Source organism: Dipodomys ordii, unplaced genomic scaffold, assembly GCF_000151885.1.
Source record: "Dipodomys ordii isolate 6190 unplaced genomic scaffold, Dord_2.0 Scaffold53, whole genome shotgun sequence".
Taxonomy (NCBI): domain Eukaryota; kingdom Metazoa; phylum Chordata; class Mammalia; order Rodentia; family Heteromyidae; genus Dipodomys; species Dipodomys ordii.
In genome coordinates, this window is record NW_012267269.1 from 1,355,169 (window position 1) to 1,374,350 (window position 19,182).

Genomic DNA, 19,182 nt, shown 5'->3' on the forward strand with positions numbered 1-19,182 from the left:
AGGAAGGAAGGAAGGAAGGAAGGAAGGAAGGAAGGAAGGAAGGAAGGAAGGAAGGAAGGAAAGAAGGAAGGAAGGAAGGAAGGAAGGAAGGGCAGACATCACCTTGACAGTATTTTTTTTTTAAAGAAACATTCTATCTGGTTTTATGTTATCTCCATCTTTGGAGGAAATAAAAGCCCTTGTTTCTAGGTCTAGTCTTGGATCTGATGCACTCAGGAAACAGTTTTGAAATCACATTTCTAGAACTGCTAAACTAAGACCTTATAAAAGAGTATTTTTTTTTTTACCAGTGAGAGAAGAACTCTTGAAGTCAGTTGGACTGAATCTCAATGATCTCAATTATCTAGTCTCAAAATAGCTCTTATTCATTGTCCATGTTCCTAACTCTGCTGCATATATTTACCTAATTCAAAGCGTCTTTGTTGATTTAATTTAGAATTTAAAATACCATTCACACAAAATGTTTTCATAACTAGAGCTAATATACTGTGCCTGTTCAATCTATTACAAATTCCTCCTAATTATAAGAGTTTCACTTGGCTTCTTAGCAATTTTGATTTACTTTTTAATATTTTCAAAGCAGCAACTAGAATATAACACACAAAAATGTGTAACTTTTTTATATATTTATGACTAAGCTAATTGGACATGACCATAAACTGCATGATCAAAGTTTTACTTTTCTTTTGAAAATCCAAAGGCAAACAATGTTTGTTTAATCTTATCTTTCTCTCTTTTGCGGTGAAAACTCACTGTTTAACTCATTTGGAAGAAATTCTTTGGGCTGGGAAGGTGGCTCCGTGGTAGAGTGCCTGCCTTGCATGCATGAGGCCCTGGGTTCAATTCCTCAGCACCACATAAGCAGAAAAAAAAAAAGCCGGAAGTGTAAGTGGTAGAGCACTAGCCTTGAGCTGAAGAGCTGAGGGACAGTCCCCAGGGCCAGAGTTCAAGCCCACAACTGACCAAAATTTAAAAAAAAAAAAAATATATATATATATATATATATATAAACCCTATATACTAAGTAGAATATTTGAAACAGTTGAAATGACTGCAATCAACACAAATTCAATTGCTCTTAACATTTATAACATCAAAATTATACTTTTGAAAAGACTTTTAATATCAACAGAATATGAGCATTTAATGTGTTCCTTTCCCTAGGATTCTGGGGAAAACGAATTTATCAATAGAATGTGACTACGAAAAGTATATCTGGGGGAAAAAAACCTATAAATACGATTCACTGCTTTCTTCAATGTCAGGATATTTTAAATTCAGGTTAAATTTTCATGTGGATTCAGATCATGAGGTGATCAAAAGGACTGCCTGGGAACCATTGCAAGTAAAAGCAAAATTTCTGTTTAGTTTCCTTACAAAAACATTAATAATGAAGAGCATCTATGTAATCACTTAGTAACTAGTAATGCTTTAGGAAAAGTAAATGTACTACCCTACAAAAATTGTTGAAACATTTAAATTGTTTTAAATTTGCTTTTAATTTTATAAAAATAGTTCTAGCTATTACACTGAAATAATTCAATATAAATACAATACATAGCAATATATTTATGCTAAAAAGCAATTCCTTTCCACACACAATAATTTTGATGATTCTTTTTGAAAGACAAATTTTTAAATGTTTCCATCAACTATAACTTGGTTCTTAAATTAGTGCTTCAGCAAAGGCGAGCTCAGTGTCTATAAATTTCTTTACTAAACCCAAAATTCAAAGAAATATAATATTTAATAATAGCACTTAAACAGTATCTAACAAAAGCAATGACATTTAAAATTTTAAATAACTTTTCTAGGTTTTTATGGAGGTACTGAGATTATTGATATAATAAGTGGAAATACTGTACTAGAAACAAACTTACTTTGTTTTTATTAAATGAATATTATTAAATGAATTAACTTAGAAAGGAAAGCAAATATGGTATACAGAACTATAAAAGATAAGTGAGCTGCGTGGAGCTCAGTAATACACAGATAACTTGTATAGTGGCTGCACTAAATGCTGCTAATTTACCACAATGAGTCAATGGGATACTTGGCAAATTTAATGATAAGATTAATACTTCAAGTCAACATTTCTGGGTGCATATCAAAAGGCAAATAAATAAATGTACTCAAAATCTGATATTCTTTAAATTAATTTAAAATTTGGGCATAAGATACTTCTCATCGCATGAGATAATCAATTTAAGTCACTCATGCAGTTGTGATTCTCTCTATATTTAGCAAACATGAATACTGCAAATTAAACATGAACTTGTAAGTACAGTACTTACCATACTGTAGCACAATAAGTACAGTACTTACTGGGAAAAATATTTTCCTCTCTTAATTTGAAAAAAAGAAAAGCTATATTTAGTAATTCAACTAGAACTCACTCAACAACAGTACCTATGAGACAAAATGCAAAGAAAAAAACCTATTTTTAAATGAAATTTAAGCCTTTTTTCAAAACTGCAACTAACTACAATTCTCCTCACCTCACCCCCGATCTCACCACAACTGAAAAAAGCATAAGCTCCAGAGACATTATCAAAAGCTCATGTTATAAGAGCTACAGTGCCAAGGAAACAAAATGAAGTGTCAGAAGAGTGTCATGGCAGACAATAGCTCATGGTCACAACCTCAGCAGAATATGCTGGACCAGCTGTTACAGCACTTCCTCTCCCCAAGCCCAGTCACTGAAGACATGACTAATACAACCACCCAGCACTATTAGCAGTGGTGCTTATCAGGATGGACATTACTCCTGGCTGTGTGTGCACTACTGCTTCATAATTCCAGCAACATCAGTTACATTAATAACAACATCATTATCGATTTGATTTAGAAACAGAGAAAAGGGGGCTAAACAACCTCAGTAGAGACTGTCAAAATAACTTGCTCCTATAAATAAAAGAACACCTCAAAATCTGTTTTTGAAACATTTTAGCTTGAGCATTGATTTGTATTTAAATCCTATTTAAAACTAAATCTATATATAAAGTAAGCCTTTAGAATTGGGCTTCAGATGAACAGAAACAGCTGGTTGTGTTGAGATCATTTAACCTTGAAAATAAGATTAGAAATCCAAAAATTTTAAGTAATTTCTAATTATTTTATCTGGGTCACAGATAATCTACTCCTGCCAGATCTAAAATGACATCAGATTATCATTTCTATGATTATCCTGTTAACTTCTACAAAGACAGGATTTTTCTTATGCAGGAGAAAAATTAATTTATTTATCTCAAGTGAAAATGAATAATGAGGAAAATTACTGAGACTTCATACACTGCCTCCCCTGAAACCACAAGCTACACTTAAAAGGAGGCATTAGTCTTGCTTGTTATGTGGTAGGTCTTCATTCAAGTTATGCAATCACAAAGTTTACACAATGAAATGACACCTCTAATAGTGTCAATGCTTCTTAATCTTCGGTGTCTAGGAGTAGGAAAAAGAGGAAGATGTCAAGGGAGTGTCTGAATTTACTGTGATTCCTTCTCTGTCTTCTTTTAAAAAAATATTATGCCACCTCACAAATTGATCACTTCTCCCACAATGTAAAAAAGGATCCTTGAATGCAGATTACAACAAAAATGTATCTAGATAGAAACTTCCTGTAGGTAGTCCTAGTTACGGTATACTAAGGGCTTTTTTTCATCATAAAATGAAGTTGAAAATGTATTTTATAAAATAAGCATAATCATTATTTTAACTTTAACATATTAAATACTATTTATTTAGATGTTGATAATTCATTCAACTTCAAAATTAAACAACAAATCCATAGAAACTGTGAACAAGCCTTAAAGAACTTTGAATCATATGGAAAGAAGCACATTAAGTATATTCTACAAATATTTTATTTTTTAATAACAAAGAGCATTGTTTAAACTGCAGGTAAATAGAATTAAACTTTACAAAAATATTTATGATCTGAATTCAAGAGGTTAGTACAATGAATAAAGATCAGACTAACAAGTACTCCTTTAATACTTGCATTCCTTTTTTCCCATACATATTTTTATTGTAAAAATACTGTACAGAGGGGTTACAGTTACATGAGAAGGTAATGAGTACATTTCCTATCAAGCATTGTTACCTCCTCCTTTGTTTATCCCCTACCATCCCTTCCCTCCCCCCCTCCTTAACTTTTCCCTCCCCTCCCCCCAAATTGTAAAGTTCATTTTCAACATAGTGTCTTGTACATCTCATTGTTACAATGGGTCAACCTGCATCCTTAAATATATATACAAGATGCAGGACACAGGAATCAGATACAGTGAAAACAGGGGTTATACCATGGGGAACATGCAAAAGAAACAAGAGAATCACATAGTGCATTATAAGTACATTAAAAACAATAGCAAGAAAGTAAAAAAACACTTGTGTCCCTATCTTGGGGTTCATTTCACTTAACATCATTATTTATATGGTCATATGTACATACCTTTTGACCTTTTTTGCTTGTCCTAAACATGTAATAGTTATTGCAAATAATGGCAAAGGACATAACTAGCAAGATCAATAGAAAGCCCATGGACTGGGAGAACATCTTCACTAGCCATAAAATGGACAAGGGACTCATATCTAAAATATACCTGGAACTCAAAAATTAAATCCCCAACAACAAATCCTCAAAGAAATAACTGCCCAATAAATAAGTGGTCTAAAGACTTAAAGAGAAACTTCTCTTAAGAGGAAAGAAGGATGGCCAATAGACTCATGAAGAAATGCTCAACATCCCTAGCCATAAAAGAAATGCAAATCAAAACACCATTGAGATACCACCTCACTCCAGTTAGAATGGCTATAATCAAGAACTCTAATAACAACAGATGTGGACAGAAGGGAACCTTACTGCATTGTTCGTGGGAGTGTAAACTTGTTCTAAATCTAAAAATCTAAAATATACTTAGAACTCAAAAAATTAACTCCCCTAACAACAAATCCTTAAAGAAACAATTGCCCAATTAATAAGTGGGCTAAAGACTTAAAGAAATTTGCATTGTGAAAGTTAAAATGTGTTTGTGACTTTAAGTATAACTATTCCAGAATACTGTGAAATATTCAAAATTTATGTAATCACCTAATCTCAATTTTTAAAAAAAGTGAGAGAAGGGATGGATTGGGGCAATGGGTGACAATGTTGTCAGACACCTTGTACTCATATACTGTTCTGTAGAATGGGAACTTCTTTGTACAACTACTTAAAGATATAATAAAAATGTAAAAAAAAAAAGATAGTGAGCAAGTACAAAGGTCTGTCATTTTTCTGCTGGCCTTCTGGAAGAAGATGAAATGTCAAAATACTGGAAGAAAATGTTTGATATGGTAAAGAGAGAGAGAGAGAGAGAGACTTCTCTGAAGAGGAAATAAGAATGGCCAATAGACACATGAAGAAATACTCAACCTCCCTCCCTAGCCATAAAAGAAATGCAAATAAAGACAACATTGAGATTCCACCTCACCCCAGTTAGAATGGATATAATCAAGAAATCTAGTAACAACAGATGCTGGTCATATGTACATACCAAAAGGGAATCTTACTGCATTGTTGGTGGGAGTGTAAACTTGTTCAACCACCTTGGAAAGCAATATGGAGGTTCCTCAAAAGATTACACATAGAGCTCCGCTATGACCCGCAATCCCTCTTTTGGGCATTTACCCAAATGATCACAAAGTCACACCAAAGCTACCAGTACAACCATGTTTACCGCAGCATTCTTCACCATAGCTAAGCTATGGAACCAACCCAGATGCCCCTCAGTAGATGAATGGATCAGGAAAATGTGATATATATATATATATATATATATATATATATGTAATATATATACACACACATGTACACACACAATGGACTTCTATGCCCCCATCAGAAAGAATGACAATGCCCCATTTGTTAGGAAATGGAAAGAGTTGGAAAAAATTATACTAAGTGAAGTAAGCCAGGCCCAAAGAAGCATTCTTTTTAATATTTCAGATATACAATTTTGACACACATCTTTCAGAAGAAGGTACTTTAGGTATTCATAAAAAGGAAAAGCTTTTAGAGACATCACTATTTAACAAAGGTGTTTTCTGCTCAGTTTTAAAATATCACAAAAAAATTGAAATCTTTTTTAATTCATACAAGTAAATGTTCAACATTTCAGAAAAAAAAAGAAAGCTGTGCAATTCAAGAATCAGTGTTACCATATTGACAGAGGAGTTGAAATAGGACCTAAAATACATCCTTGGTAAATCAACAAAAATAATAAATAACTTACTTATTCTGCCCAATTCAGAAGAGAATGCTAAAATTTCAAGTTGAGATCTTCAAAAGAGCTTGAAATCCTTGCTGCAACCCCCACTGGGATAGCCCTTACTAGAAAAATGTACTTAGTGTAATATTTCTAAATGTACATTCCCAATCACTAAGAATAAAAATTTGAGTAAATGTGAAAAATCCTGAGACAGATACAAATACATATAAATGGTTTCAGTAAACTGAAAACTGGAAATCAAAAGATGCAAGCTTAATTTGACAATTTTGACATGATTTATGAATCATGAATTTCTTTATTAAGAAATAATTAAGAGTAAGCATAAAGGTAGAAAGATTTTTAGGGTAAAGTTATGTTCATCCTTAGCACTGTTACTAATACCATTACACTATTTATCATAATCATCATTATTATAAAAATCACAAGCGATATTAGAAAATATCTCAAATGGAATAAAAATATATATTCAAAGAGACATTATATAAAGATCTATGCACAGCCATTATGTACAAGAAGTATCTAATACTAGTCATTGAAGAAATCCAATGAACCCCAAGATAAGGACACAAATGTTTTTTCTTTCTTTCTATTGTTTCTAACGTATTTATAAGATATTTCTTTGTTGCTTTGTATGTCCCTCCCCCATGGTATGACCCCTGTTTTCACTGTATTTGATGTTGGTATAATCTGTGGAGGGAAAGGGAAAAAATAAATTGTTTAAATAGGGATGCAGGTGAACCCATTGCAACAATGAGATGTACAAGATGTTATGTGGAAAAACGAACTTTACAACTTTGGTGGGGGGGGTTAGGGGAGGGAGATGGGAAGGGATGGGAAGGGGAAACAAAGGAGGAGACAACAATGCTTGATAAGAAATGTACTCATGGGCTGGGAAGGTGGCTCAGTGGTAGAGTGCTTGCCTTGCATGCATGAGGCCCTGGGTTCGATTCCTCAGCACCATATAAGAAAAAAGAAAAAAGCCGGAAGTGGCGCTGTGGCTCAAGTGGTAGAGCGCTAACCTTGAGCTGAAGAGCTGAGGGACAGCGCCCAGGCCCAGAGTTCAGGCCCCATGACCGGACCCAAACAAACAAACAAACAAAGAAATGTACTCGTTATCTTGCCCATGTAATTGTAACCCCTCTGTACAATATTTTCACAATAAAAAAAGAAAAAGAAAATAAGATAGTATTAAAAACCAATAGAATAGTTACCATGAAAAAGTTTGACAACAAATGGCAACAAGGATATTAAGCAAACAAAATTCTCATATACTATTGGTGGGAATGCAATAATGGTAAAAGTATTTGCGTAAGTTTTCTTAGAAGTGATAAACTGACTTTATGTGACCCGGAATTTTACTTTTAGAACACATTCATCATCCCATAAAAATGTATATGTATTGTTTTCAAGGTTCATTTCTTTTATGTTTTCATGGACAAATAACATTTTATTTATCTACTCAACAACTGATGGATATTGCTTACAGTTTAAGTTTCTGTGAGTAATGCTTCTATAAATACATATGTACAAGACAGGTGCTAGTGGCTCATACTTGGAACTCTAGCTACTCAGGAGGCTATAATCTGAGGATGTAGGTTTGAAGCCAACCTGGGCAGTAAAGTCTGCGTGATTCTTCTAATTAAACTACCAAAAGAGCCAGAAGTGGAGCTTGGAGCTGTGGCTCAAGTGGTAAAGCAAAAATGTACCTAGAGCAAGAAAGTTCAGGGACAGTGTCAAAGCCCTAAGATCAAGCCCAAGAAGCACCATAAAAAATTTATAAAAATAAACACATGGGCTGGGAAGTTGGCTCAGTGGTAGAGTGCTTGCCTAGCATGCATGACCCTGGGTTCAATTCCTCAGTACCACATAAGCAGAAAAAGCTGGAAGTGGTGCTGTGGCTCATATGGTGGAGTGTTAATCTTGAGAGCTGAGGGACAGAGCCCAGGCCCAGAGTTCAAGCCCAGGACTGGCAAAAATAAATAAATAAATAAATAAGTACATAATGTACAAATTTTGTGTGGACATAGAAATGGAACTACTGAGTCTAATGGAAATTATGTTCAACTTTAAAGAACTGCTAAACTGTTTAAGTGGCTGTAACATTTTACATTTCTACTAGCAGAATATTAGGGTTTGATTTCCTCTTTATCAACCACCAATGTCTGCTATTAACTGCCTTTTTTAGTGTCACTACTCTAGTGATATATTTTGTATTTTTGTTACTGGGGATTGAACCCATGGCCTTGTATAATTTAAACACGTGTTCTATCACTGATCTATAGCTCTAGCTCAACTCCAGTGGTTTTGAAATACTGTGCCATGATAGTTTTGATTTGCATTTTCTTGATGATTAATGAAGTTCATTGTCTTGTCAGTGTTTATTGTTCATTTGCATACCTTTTTTTGGAAAATTTTGCAATCTTATTTTCTTAACAAACATTCTTTATATATTCTAGATATAAGTCCCTGGTCAGACACACAGTTGGCAAATAGTTTCTGTGTTGTATTTTCAACTCTTGATAGTGTCCTTTGAAACACAAAAATGTTAATTTTGACTAAGTCCAATTCATCAGCTTTTTTTTTGGTAGTGTATGATTTTGATGTTATATCTAGCCTACCATCATTGCCTAATACAAGGTCACCAAAACGATGTTTTCATTGAAGAGTTATGTCTGGCTCTTACATTTAACAAATGGTTCATTTTGTCAATTTTTTGCATATACCATGAAGCAAGGGTCCAATTTCATCTTTTTAACATATGGATACCTAGTTGTCCCAGTATCTCTTGCTGAAAACAGCATTCTTTTAATCATAGAATAATCTTGGCACTTTTATTGAAAGCCAATTGATCACATGTATACGCCAAATACATATAGTTGGCCCACTATATCCATGAGTTCTGTATCTGCTGATTTGTCAACCACAGATTGAGAATATTGGGGGTGGGGGGGAACTGTACTTATAGTAAATTTGCAGTCATTTCTTTCTTGCCATTATTTCTTAAATACTGCAGTATAGCAAATATTTATATAAAATTTATATTGCATTAGGTATCACACATATTCTAGAAATAATTTAAAGTATACTGGAGGATATGTTTTAAACACTATGCCATTTTACATGACAGACTCAAGAGTCCATTGCAGAATTTGGTATCCACTACCCACAGAGCATCCTGGAGCCAATACTCTCAAGAATAACAAAGTATGAATGGATTTTTCTAGATTTTCAATTCTAGTTCAATTATCTATGTTTATTCTTATACCAGTCCCATATTTTCTTGATTACTGTTGCTTTATGGGATTTTTATGCACTTTCCTTAGTGTGTATTTTTTACTGGTTATATTCTGGTAAGTAACCTAATTTTTATATATAATATGTGTTATATACTATATATGTTATATACAATATATGTCATAGACAATATAACTCTGGAACTCTTTCTAGCATACATGTTCATACACATTCAAATAAATATCCTCTTTAAGACAACTTTGTATAGGCTGGTCAAAATGGCTGTGAATTTTTAATTTTGATAGACATTAGCAACTTCTCTTTCAAGGTTACCAATTTACACTCCCTCCACAAATGTAGAAGAAAACCTATTTGTCCTATACTTTCTGCAATATTATTTGTAATATTTTCTGTAAAGTCTCATCATTAAAATCCTTAATATAATTTTTATAATTTTAGACAATCCCTTGTTTCAATAAACAGATAAGAGTATGATAATTGTGAAGAAAGACTGATATTATACTGTGTATTTCAATTTTACCTTCTATTGCTTCTATACTCCAGTCTCAAACTGGCCTATAAATACACTCATGAAAATAGTACCTATGAGGGGACCAGTACCTAGTAAATATATATATATTACATACACACAACATATACATCATATTTACAAGTTGTTTAATGTAATTTTTCCAATTAGGTGGTGTGAAAAAATGACTAAGTCTATATAATAGTAAAAATAAGTAAATATTATTTATATTGTTATGTAAAAATATAAAAAATAGATATTACTTGAAAAATTTTCTATATCAAATATAAAATATGGAACTGGTAGTCAACCTTTCATATAGACTAAACAAATCACTTTATTACATGACTTTGCACATCAATAAGTCAGTAGGTATATGCAAAAAAAAGAATTGCTAATGAAATCTTTGCACAGATACCTCTGCTTTGAGGAATAAAACCTAAACAGTTTAAAGTGGGAAAAAATGTTAAATGTTGTAATTTAGGAAAAATGTACATGCTGAAAAATTGGTTACAATGGTATAGTCATCAAACCAACTATATGTAATGATTAAAAGTCATAAAGTCTGTATAGATATATAAAGTCTGTAGTCATATAAAAATACTGTTTCTGGTTTAAAAGATATAGAATTGTATTAAAATTGTATGTATATGATTATGCATGCATATAATCATAAATACTTTGAAGGCATATAAAAATAAAAATATAGTAACAAATATGGGTGATTTTTCTCTAATTTGATACTTTTAAAAGTCTTTTAGAATTTAATCCATAACCAGGTAACATATTCATACATGTCACTTTATAGTAAAAATATACTTACTGTGATGATGCCAATTAGTTGAGTATAAAAGAGTCCAGATATTCCAACTAACATAGTAATGCCCATAAAGGCAGCTAGTCTCATTATGGCCAATTCATGTCTAACAACAAAGAGGTCCTACAAAGAAAAAGAAAACCTTAAAAACAATTTGAAAAGCTTCTTATTGTTGCAATAATAATCTAAATTTAGCCATGACATAACTTCCTGTTTGTTTTTTTTTTGGTCCGTCATGGGGCTTGAACTCTGGGCCTGGGCGCTGTCCCTCAGCTCTTAGCTCAAGGCTAGCGTTCGACCACTTGGACACAGCACCACTTCCCGTTCTCTAAGTGGTTTTCATTGGAGATAAGAGTCTCATGGAGTTTCCTACAGGAGCTGGTTTTGAACCACGATCCTCAGAACTCAGTCTCCTGAGTAGCTAGGATTATAGGCGTGAGCCACCAGTGCCTGGTTCTCTTAATTATTTTAAAACAAAAATTCATAGCTATCTCTGACCCTCTTGATTTTGTTCTAGTTATTCAAAATATATCTGAAATTTTCAAAAATAATTTAGTAAGTTGAAAACGTTAAGACTTCACAAGTCTATGTAAAAAAAAAAAACACCCTCAAGGTTACGTTACCCTTGTTTTTAAACTAATTTAAATAAATCACAGATAGCAACCAATATTTAATCACAAAAGAAATTTCACTATTATAAAATTAAAATTTTGGAATGTACAAGCTTGATTCCTATTATTAAATTTCAAGTAATCCAAATACACTGAAATAATTTCAGGGGAATACACATAGTACAATCTTAAGAATAGCCCTCTTTAAGCCTCCCTCAATCATTCTTACACCTAATTAAATATTACACCAAATACCACAAAGAACTATGATACTTAGAATGTAAAGATGTAAACATATCGCCTATGTTCTCAGAATGAGTTTTATTTACAAAGAAAACTCAATTTTGTGAAATTCCAGATGATACAATATGCATATGGGCAAGGAGAGGTGGAAATGGTGGAGAAAGCTGATTTTCCGGTTCAGGACATGAAAAAGAAGGCCAACTATGTACTGTGGGGGGACGGAAAAAATAAATTAAAAAAAAAAGAGGCATTTCATTTACCAGCAGTGTTAACCAAATAGAAGAGAGAATCATATAATTCCATTTTCTCCTGGAAACCTGTTGTGGTTGACTTTGGAGTAAAACACCCACAGTACCTAAGGTAAGAAATAGATTGGAAGAGCCCCCAAAATACAACCACCTAGATGCATTCTTTTAAAATGACTGATGGATTAGAGGTGTCTCAGTAGCAAAGTAGAGAGGCCACTGAAAAATAATATACTTGCTTAAAACAAAGAACTGATGCTTTTCTATGTATTACATTGATACACTACTAGATTCAAAACAACTATCTGGACCACAACCAAAATCACTTTTTTAAAAAAAGTTAAATTTAGCAAAACATTTAAGTGCTACAATGTAGTCAGATATTAGGCAATTATTTCAAAACTTCAACAGAAGGGTCTTTTTTTCTCCTATTTGTGTTAAGAAATGTGTCTGTACACAAATAAATGCATAAATTTTATGCTCAGTATTAAAAGGTAATTCTATCCTCATCTGAAACCACAATCAGCTTCCTGGGCATTACTTCCCCTCACTATCTGTCCCTCACCTCTACCCTAAAGATTACTGATCCTGTCTTTATGCACTCTGAATACTACTGGGTCAATCACATATAGAAAATATTTTCTCCCACTCTGAAGTTAACTAACTGTTCATACTTTTTAAGGTGCCTGTTAATATATGTAAGTTCTCAATTAATATAATCAAATTTATCTTTTCTTTTGCTGCTTTTTCTATATCTAGGAAACTTTTCTTGACCCTAAAATAACAATATTCTCTTATATTATCTTCCAAAGCCTTCAAAAGCTTTATTACAAGTTTTGCCTTTCACCTTCAGGTCATTAATACACCCAAATAATGTTTTGTATTATCAGTGTATAGTAAAAGGCAAAGATTTGAATTTATTTTTACTAGACAAATAATTTTACTCTACAAGTTTAGCCAATTCTAATAAAGTTTACTGAAAAGCTGTGTTTTCCACAGTCATCAAGTGTACATATGCATGCAGATGCCTGGATCTGATATGGCTTCTTATTCTGCTCCCGATTTGTTACTGTTCCAGTGAAAAGTTTCTGGGATTTGAAGAAAGTCTTGATCCCTAGTAGGTCAAATGCTAGAGCTTGAACTCAGAAGCATACGCGCTTTTCCTTACTTAGCTCTTTCACTCAAGGATGGTACTCTACCACTTAGGTAGAGTACCATTTCTGCTTTTTGTTGGTTAATTGAAAATAAGTTTCATAGACTTTCCTGCCTGGGCTGGCTTTGAGCAGTGATCCCAGATCTCAGCCTCCTCAGTAGCTAGGATTATAGGCCTGAGCTAGCAGGGCCTAGTATTATATAACCAATTTTTTAACTGAATTTTTAAATTATAACATATTCAGACATATATTCACATATAATATTCTTTCCAATTAGGTTTAAGTTTCACCAGGAAGTCATGTATTTATCTTATGTAAAAACAAGTGATTTTAAAAAATATTTTAAGGTTACAAGTTTAAAAGTTTCTTAAAAGTCCCAAAGAATCTACAGATTTATTATTTATATTATTTGAAAGTAATGCAGTTTTGTTTCTTTCAGCAGTTATAACTTCTTTTTCTTTTCTTGCTTTAGTAAATGGCTAGAACTTCTAGTACTATGTTGATCACAACAGTAGCAGTAGTTACAAATGCCTAGTCCTCAAACTCAGGAAAAGAAGTCAACACTGCATTCCAGCATGTATACGTGGTTGAGTATTTCATTTTTCTTCTGGGAACCTTTCTATCATTTAGCTAATTTAGAAAGTTAAGATCCGGTTGTAGTTTGCTAAGAGTTTGTAACACGTATCACACTGAATTTTATCTTTACTTTCATTCACTGAGATATTCATTTGAATGTTTCTGTCAACTCTGTTAAAGTGATAAGCTATATTGACTTCCAAATGCAAAAATTGCTTTTTATTTTAGAAATAAAGTCAACTTGTTCAGTCTGATTCAGATTGCCAATTTTTAAGGAATTGTTTATCTTTGTTCATCAGACTAGTCTATAATTTTCTTTACTTTTCCTGATAGGTCTTATATCCAGGATAGGCTATATTCAGGAGTTTATATGGCTCAAATTATTATTTCCTTTCATATTTGATGGAGCTAGAACTTACTAGTTAGCATGTAAATTTGCCCGCAAGAAAAATATTACCTACTTACTTATGACTCAGGATGCTTCCAGTTTATTTTTGAAGCAAATATTTGTAGATCACAGAATTCAATCATGTAAAGATGTCAACTATTCACACTGATCTACAAAATTAATATAATCCTAAAACAAAAATAAATCCCTATGATAGTACAGAGCATATTGTGTTGGCAAGATTTTTTTGTTATAATTTTTAGAAATTGCTTTGCTGTTTCTAAAACACAAAGAATAACATAACACTCTTCTATGAATAAACTAGGGAAGAAGGTCTGCTCTATTGCATGCATTTTCAACAGGGCCAGGGTCAACCCCAAGTAGGAGAAAAAAAATTAGCTGAAGGTTCTACACAAATAAATCTTACCGGACAGAATCTGTCTCTGTTAAATTCACTGGGGAGGGAGAAGGGGAAAATGTCTGAAAAGAATACTTCAGAAGACAATTGATAATAATTTTAAAAAGACTGAAAATACTGCTTTACTAGATAACAAGATTATAAAACTATAATAAGGTTACAGTTATAATGACAGTGTAGTATAATCATGAGGAAAGAGGAATAGACCATGGGGCTAGAAAAGAGCCAGAACCAGACACACACACATGTGGATGCTGATTTATGAGAAAGTAGGCACTGCACAGCAGAGGAGGAAAGAATTATCTTTTTAATGCATGATGTTAAGTCAACTGGATGTTCATCCATGAAACAATGAAACTCTGATTCCTATCTTACCAGAATCACAAAAAATCAATTCCAAGCAGAAATGTAAAAGTCAGCAAATTATAGTACCTGCATGACAACGTAAAAGAATTTTAATTTAGAAAAACTTTTTAAATTGAGCTCAAAATTACTGCCCCCACTTAAATAAAGACTATTAAGTTAGGGTTCATTAAAATTTAAATTTGAGAAAAAACCTGAGGAATGGAGCTGGGGCTCAAGTTGTAGAGTAGTCACCTTGAGCAAAAAGATTAGCTATCCTGAGTTTAAGCCCCAGTACCAGTAGCAGTAGCAGTGCGTGCATGTCGTACACGTACACGTACACACACACACACACACGCGCGCGCGCGCACGCACACACACACGTCCCACAGAAAATACTTATAACACATAAAGAAGTTCTAATCTAAAACATCATGGAATTATAAGAAAAAAAAGTAGGCAATGTTACAATGGAACTTCCCCTTATCCAACTAATGTATGCTAAAAAAAAGTAGGCAAAGAGGTTGGAGGCCTGGCTCAGGTATAGAGCACCAGTTGAGGAACAAATAGCAACAAATAAGAGTTCAAGTTCCAGTCTCCCGCAACAAATAAGAGTTCAAGTTCCAGTCTCAGACAAAAGAAAAAAAAAGTAAGTAAAATACTTACACAGGTGCACCTCATCAAACATCTCATATGATTCATAAATATATGAAAAAGAGCTCACTTCCATTAGTCTTGTAAGAAATGAGAATTAAAAGACTATGAAGTTCTGTTCACATGTATCAAATACCTAATATAAGGAATTCTTAAGTACTTATATGTAAGTTGAATTTCAACTTATATAAGTCTATTGGTAGTAACACTGAACATTAACCCTTGTAGCTAATCACAAGCATGAAACACACACACACACACACATATGAACAGCAAGAGGCTTAGCTGAATAAGGTGGACTGAGGTTGGTGGCCAGACTGGGACATGGCCCCTTCTCAACTACTAGCTGAGCTTGGTGGTATGAGTGTATCAACTCAGCTATGGAGAAGGCTGCATCAGAAGAACCAGGAATTCAGGTCAGCATGTGCAAAAAGAAAAAAAGAAAAAAAAGACTGCAAGACTCCATCTCGATTGAAGTGGCTAGGCATAATGATGTGAGCCATAATGGTGTGCTAAAGTAAAAGAAAGGTAAAAGAGAAGAATCTCGGTCTAGGTACACGTCTAGGCAGGAAGTAAAACCTCAACTCAAAACAAACAGTACAAATAACAATAATACAAAACTAGGAAGTAATGAAAGCATTAGTGCTTGAAGCTAAATGAAAATAAGTCAATTTGGCTACTTAGGATCTAGCAAATAGTTCTTCAATAGCTGTCTGTGAATTTCTTAGACTCATTTCCTGTAATCTTATCTCAATTGTCTGATGAAATAAGATCCCTTTTCCTTTTTTTTTTTTTGGGGGGGGGTCCGGTTGTGGGGCCTGAACTCTGGGCCTGGGCGCTGTCCCTCAGCTCTTCAGCTCAAGGCTAGCGCTCTACCACTGGAGCCACAGCACCACTTCTGGCTTTTTTCTTTTTGCTTATGTGGTGCTGAGGAATCGAACCCAGGGCCTCAGGCATGCAAGGCAAGCGCTCTACCACTGAGCCACCTTCCCAGCCCCCCTTTTCCTTTTCTGTGCTGGTATCTGGAGCTTGAACTCAGGGACTAGGCATTGTCCCTGAGCTTTTTCTATTCAAAGCTGGCATTCTACCACTTAGCAACACTTCCACTTTTGGCTTTTCTTTTTAAGTGACTAACTGGAGTAAGGAATTTCACAGACTTCCTTCCCGATGTTGACTTTGAACTGTTATCCACAGATCTCAGGTTCCTGAGTAGCTGGGATTATAGGCATGAGCCTGGCAAAAATCTTGCTAACTTTTTGCAAAGGACCAGCCTCAGAACTCATGCCTCCCATCGAGGCTGGGATTACTGAACCTAGCATTTTAGTGGCCTAGTAAGCAGTCTTTCTTCTGTTGTGCTGGATCCTCACTTTATTCTTCATAGTAATGAGAATCTTCTTTCTAAAAGGCAAATATAATCTTATTTACCTTCAATAGCTCCCCAAGTGCCAGCCACTTAAGAGAGCAAAACAAAGTCTCCATCTCCAGCTGTCACTTCTCTCAATCCATCTCATTACTCTCTCCATAATTCATACCACTTACACGTGGTTCTTACTGGTTCTTTGAAAATGTCAAGCAAGTTTCTACTTCATGGTGTTAGCACTGGGTCTTTCCTCTCCCTAGAACACTCTTGCTCCTAGGAACAGTGACTCTGCTAGCTTCACTTCCAAGTCTTTGTTCAATTGTCACTACGAGAAAAACTTTCTCACTATATTGCCTATTATTTTTCTTGCCTGTCTTCTGCTTCATTGTATATTACATGACTCATGTTTACTATGTATTTGTTTATCATCTGTCTCCCCATTTAGAATGTTGTTTCTTACATGTGGGAACTTAATTTTGTCCACTGATGCATCCCACAACAAGGACAGGTACACAAAGGAAGCATTAAGTATTTGTTAAATTACTGAGTGTCCTCAAAATTTTAAAGTGTTTTACAAATAAAATTTTATACAGTGATAATAGTTTTTCATAAACTGACTATGAAGCAATTTTTACTGCTAAACCACTGCCTGCCAATAGTTTTCTGTCTTTAATAAGGCTAGTTTGAAAAGTGACAATATGACTTATTTATGACTGTCCTCCTACTGGAACCACTGGCAATTTGGGCTAGATAATTCTATTGAGAGAACTGTCCTGTACTTGTAGGGTATTTAGTAGTACCATGGGCCTCCATCCACTACAGGCCATTCCCCAGCTCTGGGACCAAAAATGTCTCTAGATCTAATCACCAAATATCCCCTGGTGGGCAACATGCCCCTCATCCCCAATGAGAATCAGTGTATCACCGGTGAGTGATTTTGTTTTTCTGGTTTGCAATAAGAGAAATAACTTGGATAACATCCATGATATGTACAGATTTGAATTTTCAAAATGACTAAATAACCAGTTTCACATGCTAAGGTTGATTATTGACAATTACTCTTATATTAAAATAAACTTTAGGCATGGAATCCCAGTTACTTGGGAGGCAGAGATAGGACAGATTACAACAAGAAAAGTCTGGCTATGATAGTACACATCCCAGCTACATAAGAAGCTGGGAAGACTATAGTCTAGTCCAGCCTGGACAAAAAGCAAGACTATCTCAAAAATAGCCAAAGCAAAAGTCATAGTCCAAGTGGTAGAACTTCTATCTAGCAAGCACAAGGCCCCAAATTCAAACCCTAGTATTGCCATTTTTTTTATCTTAAAATAAAAATATCTACCATATTTGCATGATTATCTGCATATTTTAGGCCTTAAGTTTATTACAAAATATAGGCAGAGAAGATACAGATTGGGGGGGGGGGGGGGGGGAGGGGGGGGGGGGGGGGGGGGAGGATAGGGGGGGGGGAGAAGGGAGAGAAAGGGAGATTCCTGGGGCTTGAATTCAGGGTCTGGGTGCTGTCCCCAAGCTTCTTTTGCTCAAGTTTAACACTTTATCACTTGAGCCAGAGCTCCATTTCTAGCTTTTTTTGGGGGTAGGTCTCTGAAGATAAGTGGACTTTTCTGCCTGGGCTCGCTTTGAACCATGATCCTCATATCTCAGCCTCCTGAGTAAACAGGATTACAGGTGTAAGACACCAACACACAGCTGTACTAGTCTGTACGCACATGTATATGCTCAAGCATGGGCCTCTCTCTTATTTTCAGTTTTATTACACCCTAATGGATATTAATATCCAAGGAAAAACATCAGTTTATGCTCTCATGTGATTATCACTGAGATGTATGAGGTTTATGATTATTTTACTGAGGGGTATGCAATTGTCTTATAGAGCAAACTGGTACCTGACTGCCAGGCTGAGAGTACATATTTCCAAAAACAACATTCTGCTTGCTCTGCAATATTTTACCAGTAAAATTTCTAAGATGGAGAAAATCAGTAAAAAAAAAAAAATAGGATGAAATATTTTCTCAGTATTATTTAATGCAGTACTGCATTAAAACTACTACCAGGTTCTGGTGGCTCATGTCTGTTACTCAGGCTGAGATCTGAGGATCATAGTTCAAAGACAGCCAGGCAGGAAAGCCCATGAGACTCTTACTTCAATTTAATCACTAAAAAGTAAGAGGGAGCTGGTGCTCAAGTGGTAGCTCAAGAGTGTGAGCCTTGAGCAAAAAAAACATAGGGCCAGTACCCAGGTCCTGAATTTAAGCACCAGGAGAAGGAAGGAAGGAAGGAAGGAAGGAAGGAAGGAAGGAAGGAAGGAAGGAAGGAAG

General features: G+C 34.5%; 1 protein-coding gene across 6 annotated transcripts in view; it reads right to left on the reverse strand.

Annotated features, from left to right (window-relative positions):
• Window positions 1-19,182, reverse strand: part of Zdhhc21 (zinc finger, DHHC-type containing 21) — a 121,384-nt gene that overhangs the window by 63,334 nt on the left and 38,868 nt on the right. For all 6 annotated transcript variants that reach the window (XR_001175230.1, XR_001175231.1, XR_001175232.1 and 3 more), the window contains exon 7: window positions 10,856-10,972. Coding sequence is in view for 3 of the 6 variants with exons in the window: in XM_013020806.1 (XP_012876260.1) it covers window positions 10,856-10,972 (117 nt within the window). In the remaining 3 variants the exon portion in view is untranslated. The remainder of the gene's footprint in view (window positions 1-10,855; window positions 10,973-19,182) is intronic.